This window comes from Dreissena polymorpha, chromosome 1, assembly GCF_020536995.1.
Source record: "Dreissena polymorpha isolate Duluth1 chromosome 1, UMN_Dpol_1.0, whole genome shotgun sequence".
Lineage (NCBI taxonomy): Eukaryota > Metazoa > Mollusca > Bivalvia > Myida > Dreissenidae > Dreissena > Dreissena polymorpha.
This window is the reverse complement of record NC_068355.1, coordinates 127,224,420-127,245,933: the sequence shown is the minus strand read 5'-3', so window position 1 is coordinate 127,245,933 and position 21,514 is coordinate 127,224,420. Positions and strand designations below refer to the sequence as shown.

Genomic DNA, 21,514 nt, shown 5'->3' with positions numbered 1-21,514 from the left:
TTTCGGACTTGACATTTCATTATATTAATGTAAACAAGGGCTTGTCACAGTAGTGCCAAATCCCCACCGATATGTGTTTGCTTGTATAACAACATTTGTTTTAGAGAGTAGAATAATATTTGTAAAACATGGCACCTGTGTCATCTATTTATATTTCAAGTATCAATATAGTTACATAGTGTTGGAGTTATGCTGTAGGTAATAACATATATGGAAATGAAAGAAAGGGAGGTAATTAAAAAAGAAGACTATAAACAGTTGTATAAATATATACATGTTATAAATGTTCTTGGTCACTGTATTTTTCCTTAAACTCATCTATTCATTTTTCATTGAATACTTCAGTGTACAAATTAAAATATTATTGTAAAATTATATAAAGGGAAATATTTAAAATTGAAAAGCAAAAATATTAACTATGAAATTAAATTAAATATAATTGAAAATTATAAATAAAAATATATATATAAAAAAATAAAGGGAGATAATTAAAAAACTATGTCTGAAAGAGTTATAGTTCATGTTCACTGCACTTCTTCTAGTTGCCAGCTGTTAATATTTCTAGTTTCAAGTAAATCCCTTAAGTAGATTGAGAGTTTTGCTCCGGACAAAAATTTACTTTGAAATTAAATAAAGGGAGATAATTCCACAACTAAGGTAAATAGAGTTATGGTTCTTAGTCACTGCACTTCTCCTACTTGCCATCTGTTTATATTTCAAGTTTCAAGTAAATCCCTTCAGTAGATTTAGAGTTATGCTCCGGACAAAAATTTAATTTTAAATTAAATAAAGGGAGATAATTCAAAAACTTAGGTAGATAAAGTTATGGTTTTTAGTCACTGCACTTCTCCTACTTGCCATCTGTTTATATTTTAAGTTTCAAGAAAATCCCTTCAGTAGATTAAGAGATAAGCTCCGGACTAAAATTTACTTTGAAATTATGTAAAAGGGAGAGATAATTAAAAAATTAAGGTAGATAGAGTTATGGTTTTTGGTCACTGCACTTCTCCTAGTTGCCATCTGTTTATATTTTAAGTTTAAAGTAAATCCATGGAATAGATTTGGAGTTATGCTCTGGACAAATTTTGGAACGGAAGGACAGATGAACAGACAGATGGACAGACGGACGGACGGAGACTATTACTACATCCCCTCCGAATTTTTTTTCAGCGGGGATAATAAGAGAAACATATGAAAGGTATATAATAAAATTACTTTTATCAGTGTAATGTACAATTCTGTTATATATTTGTACTCGTAAAGAACTGACATATTTACATCAAACTTTCCTATTGGTTTGTCCAAAATTGTGTGAATATATAACCCTATTATACAAAACTCTGTTAAACAACCTACACAACACAGAAAACAGTTTTGTGATAAAATTAAGCCTCCCTCTGAAAAAACTGCACTAAATGCATGTGCGTATAATATTGTCTCATATAAGCCTGTGCAGTCTACGAAGGATAATCAGGGACGACAATTTCCGCTTGTATGATATTTTTTGTTAAAAGGAAGTCTTTTAAAAACAAAAATCAAGTCTAGATAGAAAGTGTAGTCTCTGATAAGCCTGTGCATACTGTACAGGCTAATCTGGAACAACAATTAATACACATGCATTTAAGAACTTATTCTAAATCTGTAGAGCTCTGCAGCTTCAACTAGACACTTATATTTGCATAAATTGCGTGCTTGAATTGTTTCCTCTCACCTCTTTTCAGAAGATTTGCCCAGAGTGAATTCTCTCCCTTGGACACAGACTTGTAGTTCCAGTGTAGGACAGCCTGTATGGAGTACTCCCCGTTTGCTCCAATCTCCCCCTCGAAGGCTGGCAGCAAGGGCATGATCACATATACACGGAATGTCTCTCCTGACCTGAGAACAGGGTGTACAAGAGAAGTTTAATTGTGAACAGTGTGTACAAGAGAAGTTTAATTGTGAACAGTGTACAATATAATTTTTATTGTGAACAGTGTGTTCAAGAGAAGTTAATTTGTGAACAGTGTGTACAAGAGAAGTTTTATTGTTAAAAGTGTGTACAAGAGAAGTTTTATTGTGATCAGTGTGTACAAGGGAAGTGTTCTTGTGAACCATGTGTACAAGGGAAGTATTATTGTGAACAGTGTGTACAAGGGAAGCATAATTGTGAACAGTGTGAGCAAGGAATGTATTATTGTGAACAGTGTGAACAACGGGGGTATTGTTGTGAACAGAGTACACAAGGGAAGTATTATTGTGAACAGTGTGTACAAGGGAAGTATTAATGTGAACAGTTTGAGCTAGGGAAGTATTATTGTGAACAGTGTGTACAAGATAAGCATCATTCGGAACAGTGTGTACAAGGGAAGTATTATTGTGTTCAGTGTGTACAAGGGAAGTATTATTGTGAACAGTGTATACCAGGGAAGTATTATTGCGAACAGTGTTTAAAAGAAGCATTATTGGGAACAGTGTACAAGGAAAGCATTATTATAAACAGTGTGTATAAGAGAAGTAATTTTGGAAACAGTAAAAACAAGGGAAGCATTATTTGTGACAGTATGTATAAGAGAAGTATTATTGTGAACAGTGTGTACAAGGGAAGTATTATTGTGTACAAGGGAAGTATTGTAAACAGTGTGTACAAGGGAAGCATTATTGGGACTAGTGTGTACAAAGGAAGCATTATTGTGAACAGTGTGTATAAGAGAAGTAATTTCGGAACAGATTGAACAAGGAGAGTTTTATTGTGATTTGGTTAACTATCTTATCCAATAAAAGAAAAAATTCAGTTAAGAGAGAATCAAAATACAACAAACAGCAAATTTGTAGGTTTTATACTGAACATTTTCAAACATCACCAATAAATAGGATAAATAAGCATTTGTTTTGGGGTCTCTGTAAACACATATATTCTTATTTAACATAAGCAAGGTTTTTTAATTAAATTATAACAAAGTTAAAAATCACCGTTAAAATGCAGTTACAAAACTTTTAATCACTCTCAGCCCAATATAGTGATGTTGTTTTACAAGATGCTATTTGATCTTTTTGTGTTGTGTGCAGCATTTGTTGTTGTTTTATTTGGATATGGAGACATAAAATCCAAAAATATTGTAATAAATAGAACACCAGATTAAGGTTAAAAAAAGGAAAATCAAACCCAGTCTAGCCTGAAAGTGTCGTCTCTGATTAGCCTGTTCTGACTGTACAGGCTCATCTGGGAGAACACTTTAAGCACATTCACTTTTCCCAGTTTTCCCAGATTGAGGCTCATTGCCTGGCAACAGTTTCTCTTAATGCTATCTCTGTGGTTCCAATACTTAATAAACGGGACATTGAAGTTTTTAATACTTCAAAATTAACATTAAAATTGCCCATTCTTACTGGTAAGCCCGGGTAATTCTCTCCACTAAAGCCTCTGCAATCTGATTCCTCACCATAGAGTGGTCCCCCACCGTGCTAATGAAAAACTGGTTCTGAAATCACACAACAAACAATAGAAGCCACGTTATGGGAAATATGGTCTTAATCATTGTGCATAATGTGTCGCGAAAGATGAGCATGTAGGGTATGCACAGGCTAATTTGGGACAACACATTTTGCGTTTATGGAATTTTCTGTTTAAATGAAGTCTTCTTAACAACAAGATAAGTGTTTGTCAGAAACACTATGTCCCCTTCTGCGCCGCTTTAAGGCTATATATTTGACCTTTGACCATGAAGGATGACCTTGACCTTTCACCACTCAAAATGTGCAGCTCCATGAGATACACATGCATGCTAAATATGAAGATGCTATCTTCAATATTGCAAAAGTTATGGCAAAATGTTAAAGTAAGGAGCAAACAAACACACAAACCAACCAACCAACAGACAGGACAAAAACAATATGTCCCCCACTATAGTGGTGGGGGACATAATAATCCAGCCTAGTCTTAAGGTGTTGCCCCTGATTAGCATGTGAAGATCAGGTATGACACTTTGCACCCATGTATTAAGCTTAGTTTTTCCAGTATATGGACCATATTATCATAGATTATCTGTTAAAATGAAAGTGAATTGTAATATTCATGCAATTCAAGAAATAATTTGAATGTTAATTGTTTAATAATTGGTCACCAATAACCATCAAAGTAAGCTTTTTTTATTTCCAGGAATTTAAAAACTATTATCTATCTTTTATTTGCAATATTTAATGACAGTTATTAAAATAATTTAAATGGCTTTTCCATGAAGTAAAGCCTATACGCTCCCACAGAAACCCTAGCAAACCAACAGCTTTCAATGTGTCAAAGTTTTCAGATTATTTTCATTAGTTGACATAGAGTTTAACCTCTCAACCTTCCCAAGACTATGTGAAAGTTTATGGTTTTGAAGAGAAATAGAATACTGATGTATAGCAGAAACAACTCTTTCAAACTAAACCCTCGCATCAAAATGTCCACCCACCTCAATGTAGATGAAATGCTTGGCGTTCTTGATACAGTCCAGGTAGGCGTTATGGATGGACTGCTCCACCTTGTTGATTCCCGCCGACCAGCCACTCACGCTGCGCAGGATCTGGGTTGTGCAGCCGTACGTGATGTCCTGGATACGGCTTGACACCTTGCACTTCCCATAGGACTTAGGCATCAGGATTGGGTAGCGTTTGTTGGCTTTGAATTTCTCCATCTGCAAAAAGTGAACTTCACAGATCTACCCCATGTCTAACCAACCATAATTGGAGTGGCATTATGGTAATTCTGGACTTAAGACAAGTAAAGTGTCGTCCCAGATATATTTAGCTTAATTTTTCTAGAACAAAGCTCATTTAATTTGCAATATAAATGAACTATTGATCTTGACGATTTAAACCCAAACTTTGCATATAGTAAAGCTTTGTTCCGCTTTTTTTAGTATCTTTCTGAATATTTTATATCATAACTTATTATACCCTCATAACATCAAATGGCCTGTAGAAACAATGATACAATTTTACCATAATGAGTTTATATTTCAGCAACCAATAATAATAGAACATAGTTGCATTATCTTATCTTTATAATTTTATATGTACTTTCAAGTCCTGGAAAAAACCTAGGCCAGACAGACACACAGACAAATCTATTTTCTGTTTACTTGATTCGTTTAAGCCTATTCATTTTAGCTTAATTTCCTAAAAAGCCAAAGACTTGTTGAAACTTGTTCAAGTCTGTTTAGTGGGTAGAATCAGTACTTTGTGTAAGTGAAATCTACCTGACAAACCCTCTTATATTGGGGATCAAAGCAGTCACCTCCTAGTAGTTAGGCAAACACCATAACACACTACGCCATGGCAACCAACTGAATTGTGTATCATACTTTACTGAAATTCCAGTGCAGTCTGCATAAGCTAATCCGAGACAAAACTTTGAGCCTACACTGGATTTTTATTTAGAAAAAAATCCTTAAAACAAAAATTCCAAAAATTGGAAAGTACCGCCATTATAAGCCTGTGCAAATGTAAAGGTTAATTTGGGACCACACTTTACGAATATGCATCACACAACACACCATGGCAATTTACTGAAAGGTGCATCGTACCTTACAGAAGTTCGAGCACTGTACGAAGTGTCGGGCCATATCATCATGGCAATCTTCTGAATTGTGCATTAATGCATGTGCATAAAGTGTTGTTCCAGATTAGCCTGTGCAGTCCACACACGACATCAAGGACAAAACTTTCCGCTCAAATGGAATATTTGTTTAAACAAAACCTCTTCTAACCAAAAATTCAGTTTTGGCGGCCTGCATTAAGCAAATGCATTAAGCCCAGTTTTTCAGAGCTAGGATAACATGATGATACCTTACAGAAGTTCCAGCGCTGTATGAAGTGCCTGGCCACATCCCGCGCGGCCTCCCCGTAGACTACAGCCCCAATGTCATGCCAAGGCATACGAGGGGTCTTATCACGTGCTATGAAATCTGAAACATTTCGGTCCACTTTGGTTTTTACACTCACACAGGAGCAGAAATTAACAATTTTCCACTCAGATACGTATTTTGAGGTGTTTGTAGTCCTTCAGAAAATTAAACTTTAATACCTTTTTCACTAAACTCAAGTTTTTAAGGCTACATTTCAAACCCTAAGACAGTGATGAACAGCTAACAGCATAAAACCTGAACAAACTGCAAGTAATTAGCAGGCTGTTCGTATTTATTCTGTTCTTCTGAGCGGGAAAGGTTAAATGAGCAGCATTTTTTTCTTATTATCAAAACTATGCAGACTTCTGAATTAAGTTTAGTAGGACTTGTTAAGGTGAGTATAAAGCCTGGGAAATGTTCACTGAATCAAGCAACATATTGCTCAGCAGTATCAAAAAAAAGAAAACAATATCATGTAGGAGACAAAACATTTATTAATTTGGTTTAAATTTGCTTTGAATATCATTAAGATATCCTTATTTTGAACTGGCGTGTTCAAGCAGATTTGGATTTTTGTTTTATTGTTCCTGGAACACTGCTTAAAATGTAACTTTTTGACAAAAACGATGACAAAACCAAGTCAGAACACAAAAAACAAGACACTTTCTGTGTTTAATGCATTTTTGTTTACTAGAAGCTTACTTTAAACAAAAAACTCTATAACAGCAAAATTCTAATCTCAGACAACACTTTACGCACTTGCAATGCCCCTAGTTTTCCAGAGCGCAGCTCAAATTAATCAAACCTTCAAAAGGGTTATGTAGGTCAACAGGGTCCTTATGTATAAAGTTAATGTAGTCTTTGCCGATCCACAGTTTGGAGCTCCCCTCCAATGTCTCATATGTGTCCACCTCTCCCGTCTTCATCACAGATCTCACGGTGACTGGGGAGTCTTCAAACCGAAACAGCCGTTTCCACGGATACAGGATGTTGTTCATGGAGTCCTCATCACTGTCCTGTTTTGTGAACGTCTTGCGCTGTGGTGATAAGGCAAAAAGCAAAACATATAAGGAAAATATGCATAATTCTATACAGGGTGTCAGATAATTTCAGATAATTTGTACAATGTATGTGTTTCCTTCAAATGCAAAAAAGGATAATTTGTCACACTGTTTGAATTTGATAATATAATCTTGAGACATAACTACAGGGCCAGGTTGACCCTTTATCATTAACTTAACTTGATAAAGCTGCTTTTCTATAATTTATAAACAACTGTTGATCACCTTTTTTTAAATTTTAATAGTAAGTTTATTTAGCATAGCCTAGAAAATCTAAACCACAAGATTTTGCAAGCAATTCAGATTTTTCATGACTAGCAAATAACTTAACATGTATTGACCACTAAAGTATTATTTTATTTATCCCATCATTTTAATATTTCTCTGCATTAATATCAATGGCAAACAAAGCACATAGCTGAAAACTGCACTAAAAATCAAATTACATCATGTAAATGAACAGTCAAAATGACATAAAATAACCTAGTTATTTAAAATAAGAGGGCCTGAAAGGCCCAAAGTCACTCACCTGAGATAAAAAGAAATGACCTGTTCTTTGCAGCCCAAGATGTCAATATAACAAATGTTCTAACCAAGTTTCATGAAGAATGAACAACAAATGGCCCCCTGGCGACCATGTTTTCAACAGACTGGAACCATTTTTGAACTCGTCCAAGATATAATTGGGACAAATCTTTTGACAAAGTTTCATGAAGATCCAACAATAAATGTGGCCTCTACAGTGTTAACAAGGCAAATATTCATGACGCACAACGGAAGACAGACAATTGACAACAGGTGATCACAAAAGTTCACCATGAGCAAAAAATACTATGCTCATAAAGATTGTCACCATCTATGAAGATCAGCAAGTGTCATTCAGATTGAACTAAAATTGTGACTAAAAGTATTCACAATGTTTCACTATAAACAACTGTGGTAGTGCGGTCTCATCCGCTTACACAAGTGAACCGGCCACAGGACGGTTACGAGTTATGTAACTTTGTCAGCACTTATGTAATACGGAAATATGTATCGAGTCTAATTAAAGAACGCTTATTTCCGGTCAGGATGACACCACTGACTGGTTGCAATTCAATTAACTAAAGGCGTCCAGTCAGATACGCCTGAATACACTCAAAGATTTAATCTATAAGTGAAAACCAAAGCAGCTTTAACGAAAATAACTAACTTTTATTCTAAGAACTAGAAAAATGAAGAACAATGACAGAGAATTAAGGACAGGTACAAGCCAAGTCTAAAGAATCTAAGCATTGTTAAAAATGAACAAATACAGCAAATACCTTAATGTATGTAAAAAGAAGCCTGTTTAAACTATTACTCTTATATAAAAGAAGGTGTATTTTCTCAAACTGTCATTGTTATGAATATTAGACCGGTTATATTTACCATTTTTATACCTTTTCTGTACATATTATATCATATAACAGAAGGGAATGGTAACATTATATACTGTGAACTCATTACAATCCAATATTGAGTAAGGAGATTATTCATATCCATTCCTATTCATATTTATGTTTTCAGTAAAATAAACTCATATCTATGTTTTCAGTAAAAGATAAATATAAACTGGATAAGTGATTTCTTTTTAAATCTCTTTATTAATTAATTAATACTGTTATTTTTCAGTCAGATTCAAATTTTATGCTTTATTCATAAATAAATTTGCATACAATTATCATAATCTAAAACTGCAAATATGTATTCTGTTATTGATTATTAATTCATATGTAGCTAAATTGTAATTTACAAAATAAAAAGAATTATGACCTGATTTCTTTCTTAAGAATATATAGTGAATGATTCAACATTTTGTGCAAGTAGATTATCCTTTAACATGTAATTTGTTTCATCATCATCTGATTATTTCAAATGAATATCATGATCTCAGAAAATTAAAACACTGAACAGCACATTTCATCTTTCTTATCAGTTATAATCTTCACACACAGTGCTGTTTGGTCACAAGCAGATACCAAATTACTCTGCTCCCCAGTGTTTTATTGCCAAGCAATTAATTATGGATTTCTCCCTTCATGATAAGGTGTTTGGTGAAAATGCTGCCTTACCCTTGTCCTATTACTCTGTGGAGCTCTGTAGGGGTTTTCTCAAAGATGGCTTATCAGTAATAGTTCCCATTATATATTAATTTGCTACAAACTGATAACAAATGTGACAAAACAATAAGTACAGATTTACACAAGAAATTACAACATAGCCACAAATGTCATTATACTAGAAAAATATGCAAATTGAAGTATTTACCCTCTAAGTGTTTTAAAAACCAAGGGGTTTAACAAATTCCAAAGGTAAACTAAATGAGTCAGCAGGTTAAACAAGGGAGTTAACTATTAGAAAGTATGTACAGAAAGTATGTACAGGTTATCTTTCTTTAACATTATGGCTTATCACAACTAGACTGTTTTCATGTTTTCACTATATACATATAGAGAAAACTTCCCCACCCTCTGGCGGCCATGTTTTTTCACCCATCATGGCCATTTTCGAACTCGTCCGAGATATCTATAAAATTGATGTTTAGAAAAAACATTATTATGATAAGGCAAAAAATGTGACTTCTAGAGTGTTCACAAGTTTTTTTTTACTTTAAAAATATAAGGAAAATGACCCCCCCCCCCTGGTGGCCATGCTTTTTTACCGATCCGAACCATTTTCGAACTTAACCGTCATATCCAGAAAACACATGTTCCAACCAAATTTCATGAAGATTGGACCAAAAATGTGACTTAAGAGTGTTCACATGTTTTCATTATATACATATAGAGAAAACTGCCGCACCCCCTGGCGGCCATGTTCTTTCACAGATCTGGACCATTTTCGAACTCGTCCGAGATACATGTATCAAGGAAACCAATGTTTTGACCAAGTTTCATGATGATTGGGCAAAAATTGTGACTTCTAGAGTGTTCACAAGATTTGTCTATAGCCATCTAAGGAATACTGCCCCGCCCTCTGGCGGCCATGTCTTTTAAGGGACCGGAACCATTTTTGAACTCAACCAACATATTATTTAGACAAACATTTTGACAAAGTTACATGAAGATTGGGCATCAAATGTGACTTCTACAGTGTACACAAGGTTTTTCTTTTTACTTGACCTAGTTTTTGACCCAGCATGACCCAGTTTCGAACTCAGTCGAGGTATCAACGGGACCAATGTTCTGTCGAAGTTTCATGAAGATCTGACAATAAATGTGGCCTCTAGAGTGTTCACAAGGCAAATGTTGAAGACGGACGACGGACAAAAGGCGATCACAAAAGCTCACCATGAGCACGTTGTGCTCAGGTGAGCTAACAAAATGTATCAGATAGGGTGTTATATAGATATTCCTGGTATGAAGATGGGATAAAATGAGCTTTGTTATGTAAAAACTGGGCTTTATCTATGTCTGCACAGGCCAATCAGTGACAACACTTCCATTCAGACTGTATTTTAGATTCGAATAGACTTCATTTATACTAAATATTTGATACAAGCTGATAGTGTCGTCGCTGAGTAGCCTGTGTGGACTGCACAGGCATATCTGGGACAACAGTTGGTGCACAATCATTTAAGCCAGTTTTCCTAAAACAAGGCCTAAATAGGAATTTCCCGCTCATACACGTAGAGTACTTACCAACCAGGAGGTCAGTAAATGATGTAGGCACTGCAGGTTGCAGACTGTACTTACTATTCTGGAGGTCAATGAGTGTTGTGGTGACTGAAGGTCGAAGGCCTACTTTCTCATCAAATCTCACAGGGACTGTACTTACTATTTGTGAGGACAGTGAGTGGTGTGGTGACTGAAGGTCGAAGGCCTACTTTCTCATCCACTCACACAGGGACTGTACTTACTATTTTAGAGGACAGTGATTGGTGTGGTGACTGAAGGTCGAAGGCCTACTTTCTCATCCACTCACACAGGGACTGTACTTACTATTCTGGAGGTCAATGAGTGGTGTGGTGACTGAAGGTCGAAGGCCTACTTTCTCATCCACTCTCACAGGGACTGTACTTACTATTTGTGAGGACAGTGATTGGTGTGGTGACTGAAGGTCAAAGGCCTACTTTCTCATTAACTCACACAGGGACTGTACTTACTATTCTGGAGGTCAATGAGTGGTGTGGTGACTGAAGGTCGAAGGCCTACTTTCTCATCCACTCTCACAGGGACTGTACTTACTATTTGTGAGGACAGTGATTGGTGTGGTGACTGAAGGTCGAAGGCCTACTTTCTCATCCACTCACACAGGGACTGTACTTACTATTCTGGAGGACAGTGATTGGTGTGGTGACTGAAGGTCAAAGGCCTACTTTCTCATCCACTCACACAGGGACTGTACTTACTATTCTGGAGGACAGTGAGTGGTCTGGTGACTTTAGGTGAAGGCCTACTTTCTCATCCACTCTCACAGGGACTGTACTTACTATTATGGAGGACAGTGAGTGGTGTGGTGACTGAAGGTCGAAGGCCTACTTTCTCATCCACTCACACAGGGACTGTACTTACCATTCTGGAGATCAATGAGTGTTGTGGTGACTGAAGGTCGAAGGCCTACTTTCTCATCCATTCACACAGGGACTGTACTTACAATTTGTAAGGACAGTGTGTGTTGTGGTGACTGAAGGTCGAATGCCTACTTTCTCATCAACTCACACAGGGACTGTACTTACTATTCTAGAGGACAGTGAGTGGTGTGTTGACTGAAGGTCGAAGGCCTACTTTCTCATAAACTCTCACAGGGACTGTACTTACAATTTGTGAGGACAGTGAGTGGTGTAGTGACTGAAGGTGGAACCCCTACTTTCTCATCCACTCACACAGGGACTGTACTTACAATTTGTGAGGACAGTGAGTGGTGTAGTGACTGAAGGTTGAAGGCCTACTTTCTCATCCACTCACACAGGGACGGTACTTACAAATTGTGTGGACAGTGAGTGGTGTAGTGACTGAAGGTTGAAGGCCTACTTTCTCATCCACTCACACAGGGACTGTACTTACAATTTGTGAGGACAGTGAGTGGTGTAGTGACTGAAGGTTGAAGGCCTACTTTCTCATCCACTCACACAGGGACTGTACTTACAATTTAAGAGGACAGTGAGTGGTGTAGTGACTGAAGGTCAAAGGCCTACTTTTTCATTCATTCATACAGGGACTGTACTTACAATTTGTGAGGACGGTGTATGTTGTGGTGACTGAAGGTCAATGGCTTACTTTCTCATCCACTTACACAGGGACTGTACTTACAATTTGTGAAGACAGTGTGTGTTGTGGTGACTGAGGTTGAAGGCCTACTTTCTCATCCACTCACACAGGGACTGTACTTACAATTTGTCTTACAATTTGTGGAGACAGTGTGTGTTGTGGTGACTGAAGGCCGAAGGCCTACTTTCTCATGAAGTCACACAGGGACTGTACTTACTATTCTGGAGATCAATGAGTGTTGTAGTGACTGAAGGTCGAAGGCCTACTTTCTCATCCATTCACACATGGACTGTACTTACCATTCTGGAGGTCAATGAGTGGTGTGGTGACTGAATGTTGATGGCCTACTTTCTCATCCACTCACACAGGGACTGTACTTACCATTCTGGAGATCAATGAGTGTTGTGGTGACTGAAGGTCGAAGGCCTACTTTCTCATCCACTCACACAGGGACTGTACTTACTATTCTGGAGGTAAATGAGTGGTGTGGAGACTGAAGGTTGCGGGCGTAGGGGCTCCTAGGTGATATGGTCTCCTCCTCATCTGGCCGCAAGACGTTCTGCTCTAGCTTCTTGATGTTGAGCACCATGCGCCACTTGTTGCGCAGCCGGCTGTGGTTCGAGTCCGAGCCTTCATCGCCAGAATCACTCTTGTCACTCTTATCCGTGAGCAAGTTAATCTCGTATTTTTAATAAATAACTCCGAGCTCAACACAGTAAGGCTTGTGGTTTGACATAACTTTTCTAAATCGGTCCTGTCCCTCTTAACTATATGAAGTTAATCTCGTACAGGGATTGTACAAGATTTTTAATAAATAACTCTGAGCTTGATACAGTAAGTGTCGTCGTTTGACACAACTTTTCTAAATCGGTCCTGTCACTCTATATTCACGTTAATTGAGTATAGGGATTGCAAGAGATTTTCATAAATAAATCTGAGCTTGAAACTGTATAAGGGATGTGGTTTGACCTCTCTTTTTTTCAAATCACTCATGTCACCCCTTTCTATATACAAGTTAATCTAGTACACAAAATGCCAATGATTTTTAGCCTTTCCTGTACAGATACGCATTTGGACACATTTGTTGTCCCTTAAAAATCTAATTAAATTAAAGACTTTTCATAATAGAATAAAGTTTTAAAGGCTTTATTTCAAACTGCATATGAAGTGAAAGACTGGTATAGTTTTATACTGGTTGCAAATAGCTATTTTCAATTTGAGGGTCAATAAATAACTCTGAGTTCGATACTGTAAGGGTTGAGGAATAAACTCTCTTTTTCAAAATCACTTTAGTCGTTCTTATCTTGGAATCAATATTTCCAAACAGTTTTGTGACTTGATTTAGTAGAGAGCTTTAAATATATTAAAAACTTATTAAACATTGCTTCAAAAATTTGAGGATTGAACATTATTTTTCAGGGAAGTCAGTATAATATACAATTCTATTTGTATGTACTGTTGACATTGGATCATGGTTCAGAACAAATCACTTGCACTGGGAATTTAACAAAATGTTGAGTTGCAAATTGTTTACATAACAATTGGCTTATTTACTAAAATGTCAAAATTTGGACCAGGTGTCCTTTTTGTCAGCCAGTTTTTAACCAAAATGTGGTCAAGGTAACATTCTGACTAAAGTTTATTTAATTAGGTCACACATGGTGCTTTGTGAGTCTTTGTAAAGTATTAGAGCCTGTCTCTGAGTAAAATAGAGCCTACTGCACATGCTTAAAGTGGCGTCTCCAAAATAAGCCTGTGCAGTCTTCACAGGCTAATAAGAAAGACTCATTACACTTGTATGGTATTTTTTGTTTCTAGGAGCCTCTAAACCAGTTTACGAAGAAAGTGCCATCCCTGATAAGCCTTTGCGGACTGCACAGGCTAATCTGGAACAACACTTTATGCACATGCATTAAGCCCCATTTTCTAAGAGCAAGGCTAATTTGTTTTCCTTTTTTGAATAGTATATATGCTAATGTATTTGCATTATTCAACTTTCACATTAACTTTCCATAATATGGGCTTCATATGAAATTATTACTAAGTAATAAACTTAAAATTGTGTCATACATGCATATGTATAATTGTTCATTCCAGAACCAAACTTTCTAAATATTATTGTGCACATATCAGAAACACAAACTTTTCATAAATCAATTGCACAGGTATTTTGTGTAAACCTTGTAAACCATGGTATGTGCAAATGGCACAATGTCATGTCATATGTGATGCATCGAGAGTGTGGATGTATTGCATGCTGAATGAAAACTTTATAACTATGGTACATAAACTTTTCTATAAAAGTTTGTAAGTACATAACAATTAAAAAATAAGAATATATAGCGCTTATAATGTGCAGTTAATATTTACCTTTAAGAAAGAAACCTTTAAACATAAGGGATAATGTTAATGCTCAGATGTTGAACTCTGACATACAGTTACAGCCAGAGCTCCAGATAAGGATTTAGTCTTAAGGGTACAAAAATGAGATCACTTAAAATTATTCTAACAATTTTTTAAGCATCATAAGATTTATCACTATTGGCATATTGTTATACATGTATACAGTTACTTCTTGCAGGAGCTGCTGTTCGCTTGAAACGTCCCTTTACCCAAATAAGAACACGATGGGCCGCCATTTTGATTACAAGGTTCTTTTAATTGACTTTCTTTTGATTCCAAGTTTAACTTACACTTGACACTCAACTGGATTATTGGTTAGACTGATTACACACTTTAATTGATCAACAATACGTACCAAGATTTCTATTGCGTAATGTTACGTACTGGGACGATTTTTAAATTGTTTTGTTTAATTTTTCAATGCGTAAATGCGCAGATACGCATCTTATCTGGAGCTCTGGTTACAGCTATGGTATGAAAGCATTCCGATCGCCAAATTGCCATTAGGTAATGAAATTTAAAATTGGTTACTGAAATAAAGATTTCATTAGAAACTGGTGAATGTAATGCCAAAAATGTGAAAAACTCAAGAAATGTTACAATGTTTTCTTCTTAAAATGAGCAATTGGTACTTAACCTACAAAAGTTTTAACTTGCTAAAAGTTGATGATACACACTGCATAAAACACATCTTGCCCTTTTTACAATAGCCCTGTTTACAATAGCTAAATTTTAAGCAATATGTGCTCAAGAGAGCTACAAAAATGAGAATTTTTATTAGTATTTTATTCATTTAAAGTTCTGGGATAACATACATAAAGGGCTTGTTTTCATCATTTTGGGAATATGAGCTGTACATATGAAATTTGAAATTTTAGCATCCATTTATTTTAAAAAGGGAAAAATAATGTAATGCTTAATTTATGACTTTGCAATAATTATCAATAAACTTATAATGAACAAAAACAAGAGCACCGCATAACGGGTGCCACGCTCGGCTGCGGGTGCAGTTTTGAATAAATGAAAGCTTGTCAGATATGGTTTTTTTTAGAGGTCACAGTGACCTTGACCTTTGACCTAGTGACCCAAAAATGGGTGTGGCATGTAGAACTCATCAAGGTGCAGCTTCATATGAAGTTTCAGAAATGTAGGTTGAAGCACTTTGATTTTAGAGCCAATGTTCAAAACCTTAACAAACCTTGACATGGACAACGGACACGACGAGCTGGCTATGACAATACCTCGGGTTTTCTCCGAAAACAGCCAAGCTAAAAAACACTCAACATAAAGACATCAGAAAAATGGATACTACTACTTCAAATATACAACTTTTGTTATTAAAGGTTTTCACTTATAAAAAAAAATATTTTTATGTTTTAGATATCATTGTTTTGGGGAAAATCTCTGTAAGAGGGAAAAAAACGTCTAAGAAAAGGGCCAATAATCAGCGCGTTTTAAAGAAGGAAAAAAAACTGCTACACATAATATCATCTTTTTCCATATATCTGGTAGTCAAACTATTAATTGGGCATCATGGGACTGGTTTTGAGAAAAAAAAACTTTTTGCTATTGGAAATATGACCAAATAACTGCTACAAAATTGGCATAAAGAAGCTGTCATACAATTTAAAAATGTTTAATATTTTTCTGCAAATAACAAAAGGTCAAGCTGTTATTGCAGCCTTGCATTTTGAGGAATAATTAACTAAAAACAAATACGGGGAAGATATTTTCCAAGGCAAACTGGAAATTTTGATACATTTCAACATTTTAAGGAAATGTTTAAAGAACATGCTAATAAAAGGCCTTAGTCCATATAAACGGACTGCCAGAGCCTTTGATAATTTTTTCTATGGCGGCTCTGGCAGTCCATATGCACCCCTTCATAAACATGGGTGCAGTTCAGCGCAGAGAATCCGTGCGCTTCACTAAACAGACGTCTTTCGAGACAAATTGAGGAAAATAATGAATAAACTTCATAAACATGTTAAATTTACCTGAATGGCAACCTACGGATGTTATCCTTTGCATGCACCCTATAAAAACAACGACGATGTTTCAACACACTTTCCTCGCTGACATGTTTTATGTTTAAATTTGAAACAGTGTATTCTGTATCGAATAACACATCGTTTTCGACTTTGTAGGCTCCAACACATAACCAAACGTGCAACATATTGGTGTACTGCGACCTAACCAATATTGGGTCAATTTTCCAATATGGCGGATACAGCATACGAAAGTAAAACTAAGTCAATAAAAAGCAATTATTTATTGTTTTAATGGTACCATTAGTATGAGTTTGTGGTTTAGACAGGTAAACGTTGATAAGATCTTGCAGTGTCAGTGTTCCTTAACAATTGCATTGTTTATTAAATTTTGCACCCATTGGCAAGAGCCGGCGCATTGCAACTATCAGCTAACCATTGGGTTATAAAGCTGAGAGTTGAATTATTGCAACTAAAAGGCCTCTGCCTTTTGATGGGAAAAAAGCCCTGTAGTTGGTAAATCAAACTAAACCACTCTACCTGGAGCCTCATTCCAGGCTTGATGTATGCACATAAAGTGTTGTTGCAGATTTGCCTGTGCAGTCTGCACAGGCTAATTTGGGACAACACTTTTTGCTTTCATCAGTGATTTTAGCTTAAATTCTCTTCTAAATGAAAACTTGGTGGAAAGGTGTCATCCCTGATTAGCCTGTGTGGACTGCACAAGCTATAATCTACTGTAAAACCATTAAATTTCGTGTGGTACAAATTTTCGTGGATTTCGTTGGTCCACTGAACCACAAATTCAAGTACCAACGATTATTTATACATTCTTTTAGCCGGAATCGGTAATTTCTGAATGTCATTTTCGACATTTTCTTTTGTTTTCGGTTATCCAAGATATTTGTTTTTTGTAATAATTACTTCACTTCAGTAGGTCACATTACACAATTTCTTGATTAATTAAAATAATTCCGAATTGAAAATGTTTTCTTCCACTGAATCGTTAGCGACCTGTGTCAATATTGCTTCAGTCGTAGACTGAGCCTTTGCAAGGTCGGGCAATCCTGCTATAGAAGGGGAACGTGTCTGTTTCCGTTTTCAACCATTTTGAAAGAGACATTGTTTGATTGAGATATGCTAGTTAATACAATATGTTGTTTTCTTGATAAGTGTCTGGGTAATAATACTTTTTTACGTGACGTCGTCAAATTAACAGTTTGCAGATTTATCACATATGTTAATTAGTTATAATTAAAGTAAAAAAGAGATATAACGGTTTTCACACGTGTATTTTGGGGACCTTATTACTTAATTGTTACTACTAAGAGACCGATTGCGCTGAGATTTGCACATATTGTCAACACAACATAGATGGCAATTAGCGAGCAGGGACCCACATGTGCGCCGCATTATCGATCTTTTCGACAATTATTGGCATTCGGCAACACTTTCATGCTTCAGTGCACATTAACCCCAAGTCTTGCTGTCAACACAGATTAGCAGATTATGCTTTGTTATTACTCTGGTTGTTTTAATAAAAGTTTAATTATTATGACGGTCAGTATTCCCAAAAAATTTGAAATCCACGAAATTACGTGTCAACGAATTTGTTGATTTTTATTTAACCACGAAATTTCATACCGACGAATTTCTATACGTTTACAGTATTTGATAACACTTGATGCATATGCATTCAGCTAGGTTTTTCCAGAGCCCGGTTTACCTTTCTCATCAGGCTGGTCCTCATCCTCATTCCTCTCTCTTAGGAACGGAAACCTCTGCTTCAGTTTCCGGGACACCCACCTCTCTGATTTGATCGCTCTTGGGGCCCCCTCTACAGGAACAGCCTGCTCTGGGTTGATGAGTTCCTCCTGAATCTCCCCATCCTCGAGTTCTTTGAACCGCACCGTACCTTTTGTCTCATTCCTGTTAACATCTTCACTATTTGCAGTGTTCCTTTTTATTGGCCCTGCATCAACCCTATCTTGATTCTCTTTATTTATTTGTTCATCTATTTTTATGTTTACCTTTACACCACTTTTGTTAATTGACTCACGGACTTGTTCAATAGTGATGTCTTTTCCTTTTTCCACATGTTTTAAAATTGTTTGCCTGACAAAATCATCACTTACTAACTCATTTGATGTTTTTTTTTGTCTGCATCATCACAGATAATCTGAGCCTCAATATGCTGCAAATCAACAGAATCCTGCCTGAACAAGTTCTGGGTATCTTCACCTGCTTCCCTGTGTAACACATGATTTGTTTCACCTTCTTTCACTGATATCACGTCTTACATTTTCACAATAATCACCATCACTTCCCATATGTGCAGCACATTTTCCCTGATTAGGAACACCTTTACTATTTCCAGAGTCAGTTGTCATATTTACACTATTATGAAAACAAATATTGCACTTTTCTTTGGTTTCAGTTTGAGCACTGTCTTGAGCACAAGTCACACTCTGAGAATCCTTTGCCAGATCATTACAGGTTCCAGTGATTGGTTTCTGACCTTTCCTGGCATCACAAACACTATTATTTGTCTCCTCTGACTGCACATGCACATCTGCTACGATGTTGTGATAAGCAATCTTATCCCCATTTTGGAGACTGTCATTATCAGTTAACAGGTCAGCCGAACCAAAGTTGCCTTCAGAGCTCATGGAATGGCCTAAACTATCATTGGACGAGTCTTTATTCCCATCTTCCTCCAGACTAAGAGATGTGGGCTGAGAGATATCAGAGCTAGTCTTAGCTTGACTGTTCTCAAATATACCACTAAAAAAGAAAAGATTTGTGTTAAGGCATTATAGTTTTTGGTGGAATTAAACTGCATTTCACTCATATCACAGTGGGCATTAATTTACTCACTTTTTTGGTTAAGTTTTTTCACAAGTTCTATGTTCAGGTAATTATGCCAATAATTGGCAATTGCATTAGTTGAATCAGGGGCATGGGATGTATCGCCATACAAATAATTTAATGACCAACACCATAAAATTAAGAAATTGAACCCACAATCCATGGAACTCTTCTAAATGAGTTACAGACAGTCCATAAAGTAAATGGTTCATTTACTATTGAAATTATTGTAAACATAAACTTGGACACGTCTAGATAAGAGGTACCAATCAAGAGGAATAGTTGACATGAATTCTTACAAGACAAAAACAGACATAAACATGAAATAGTTTTACCATGTTTCAAGTAAGAAAAGTGTGCTCATTTGATCTCATGATCTTTTTTAATAGTAACTATTTGATTTAAATAAAATATATTTTAATTTATTCAACAATTTTATTTATTTATTTATTTGTATTTGTTGTGTGAATTGAATCTTTTTTTCTATAACATAATAACTTTTATATTGATGTCAGAAAAATCAGTTGTTTTTTTTGTTTACATTGATATAAAAAAAATCAGTTTTTTTATGTTCATTGATTTATTCATTTATCCATTTAAATGCATTTTTGTATGTACAAATTATTGTTTAGAAATTAATACTTATCACTAAATCAGAATAAGAAACCTAACTGCAAATTCATGATGCAGAACAAACGATTTAATGCATACACTAACTCTAATTTGAACACAATTGTATACTGGTCAAACCCTAGTCCTCAAAAAAAAAATTTATTAGGATAAATTGCAAGTCAACATGATTTTGACAAAGCTCAAGCCTACCTGTCTGACGTCAGAGCCGCGGGTGATTCCAATATTGTTGTTGGGGGTCGCACTATGCTGTTCAAGGTCTTGAACTTGTTGACCGATCCATTCTTGTGTACGGGTAGAGAGTCTTGCACCTTGGGTAGATCTGGTAACGGAGCAAAACTCACCGAGCCAAGATCAGTCATTCTGGCGGAAAATTGTAAAAAGCACACTCATTTTGGTATTATAATACCAGTCCCGCTCTGGGAAAATGGACGTTAATGCATCCATGTGCGTAAAGTGTCATCCCAGATTACCATGTGCAGTCTGCACAGGCTGATCAGGGACGACTCTTTCCGTCTGAATTTTCATAAATAAGGGACTTCCTTTAAATAAAAAATAATATCAAACAAGAAATGTGTTTGTCAGAAACACTATGTCCCCTTCTGCGCCGCTTTGATTTATTATAAAAAAAGTATCATTTGGCAGGTTCAGATAATTATCTCCCTTTATGGCTTATTACTTCCCTTTTATTTGTTTTTTGGGCCTTTGACCTTGAAAGATGACCTTGAAATTTCACCACGCAAAATGTGCAGCTCCATGAGATACACATGCATGCCAAAGATGAAGTTGCTATCTTCAATATTGCACAAGTTATGGCATAATGTTAAAGTTGAAGCAAACAAACAAACCAACCAACCAACAGATAGGGCAAAAACAATATGTCCCCCACTATAGTGGTGGAGGACATAACAAGCAAATTCATTGAATTGATATCCCCGCCAATATGCTTCTGGACACAAAAGTGTTATATTTGACACTCAAAAAAGCATTTTCTCAAGATACAAAGGGCCATAACTCCGTTATTAACAGATGGTGTACAATGCCATTTGGCGTGCATCATCCTCTTATCCATATATATACTCATACCGAGTTTCAATGAAATCGGCCAGAACACATTCAAGCTATGGCTCCGGACACACAAAAAAAACATTTTTTCAAGATAAAAAAGGCCATAACTCTGTTATTAACAGATGGTGTACGATGCCATTTGGCGTGCATCATCCTCTTATCCATATATATACTCATACCAAGTTTCAATGAAATCTGCCAAAGCACTTCCAAGATATGGCTCCGGACGGATGGTAGGACGGAAAGACGGAGGGACGTAAGGACGGACGGACAACGCCAAAACAATATTCCTATAAAAAGAAAGTGTGGTACTAAATTTTACTGTGCATACTGCACAGGCTGATTTGGAATGACACATGATATACATGCATTAAGCCCCATTTTCAAAGAGTGAGGATCAT

The 21,514-nt window shown here is 36.2% G+C and overlaps 1 protein-coding gene across 1 annotated transcript in view; it reads right to left on the bottom strand.

Moving 5' to 3' along the window:
• Nucleotides 1-21,514, bottom strand: part of LOC127850433 (phospholipase D1-like) — a 57,433-nt gene that overhangs the window by 13,493 nt on the left and 22,426 nt on the right. Inside the window, exons 8-16 of the mRNA XM_052383497.1 lie at nt 20,238-20,408; nt 19,042-19,331; nt 18,274-18,519; nt 12,620-12,786; nt 6,670-6,901; nt 5,806-5,924; nt 4,431-4,652; nt 3,367-3,458; nt 1,712-1,875 (exon numbers count right to left, since the gene is read on the bottom strand). Coding sequence (XP_052239457.1) covers nt 1,712-1,875; nt 3,367-3,458; nt 4,431-4,652; nt 5,806-5,924; nt 6,670-6,901; nt 12,620-12,786; nt 18,274-18,519; nt 19,042-19,331; nt 20,238-20,408 — 1,703 coding nt within the window. The remainder of the gene's footprint in view (nt 1-1,711; nt 1,876-3,366; nt 3,459-4,430; nt 4,653-5,805; nt 5,925-6,669; nt 6,902-12,619; nt 12,787-18,273; nt 18,520-19,041; nt 19,332-20,237; nt 20,409-21,514) is intronic.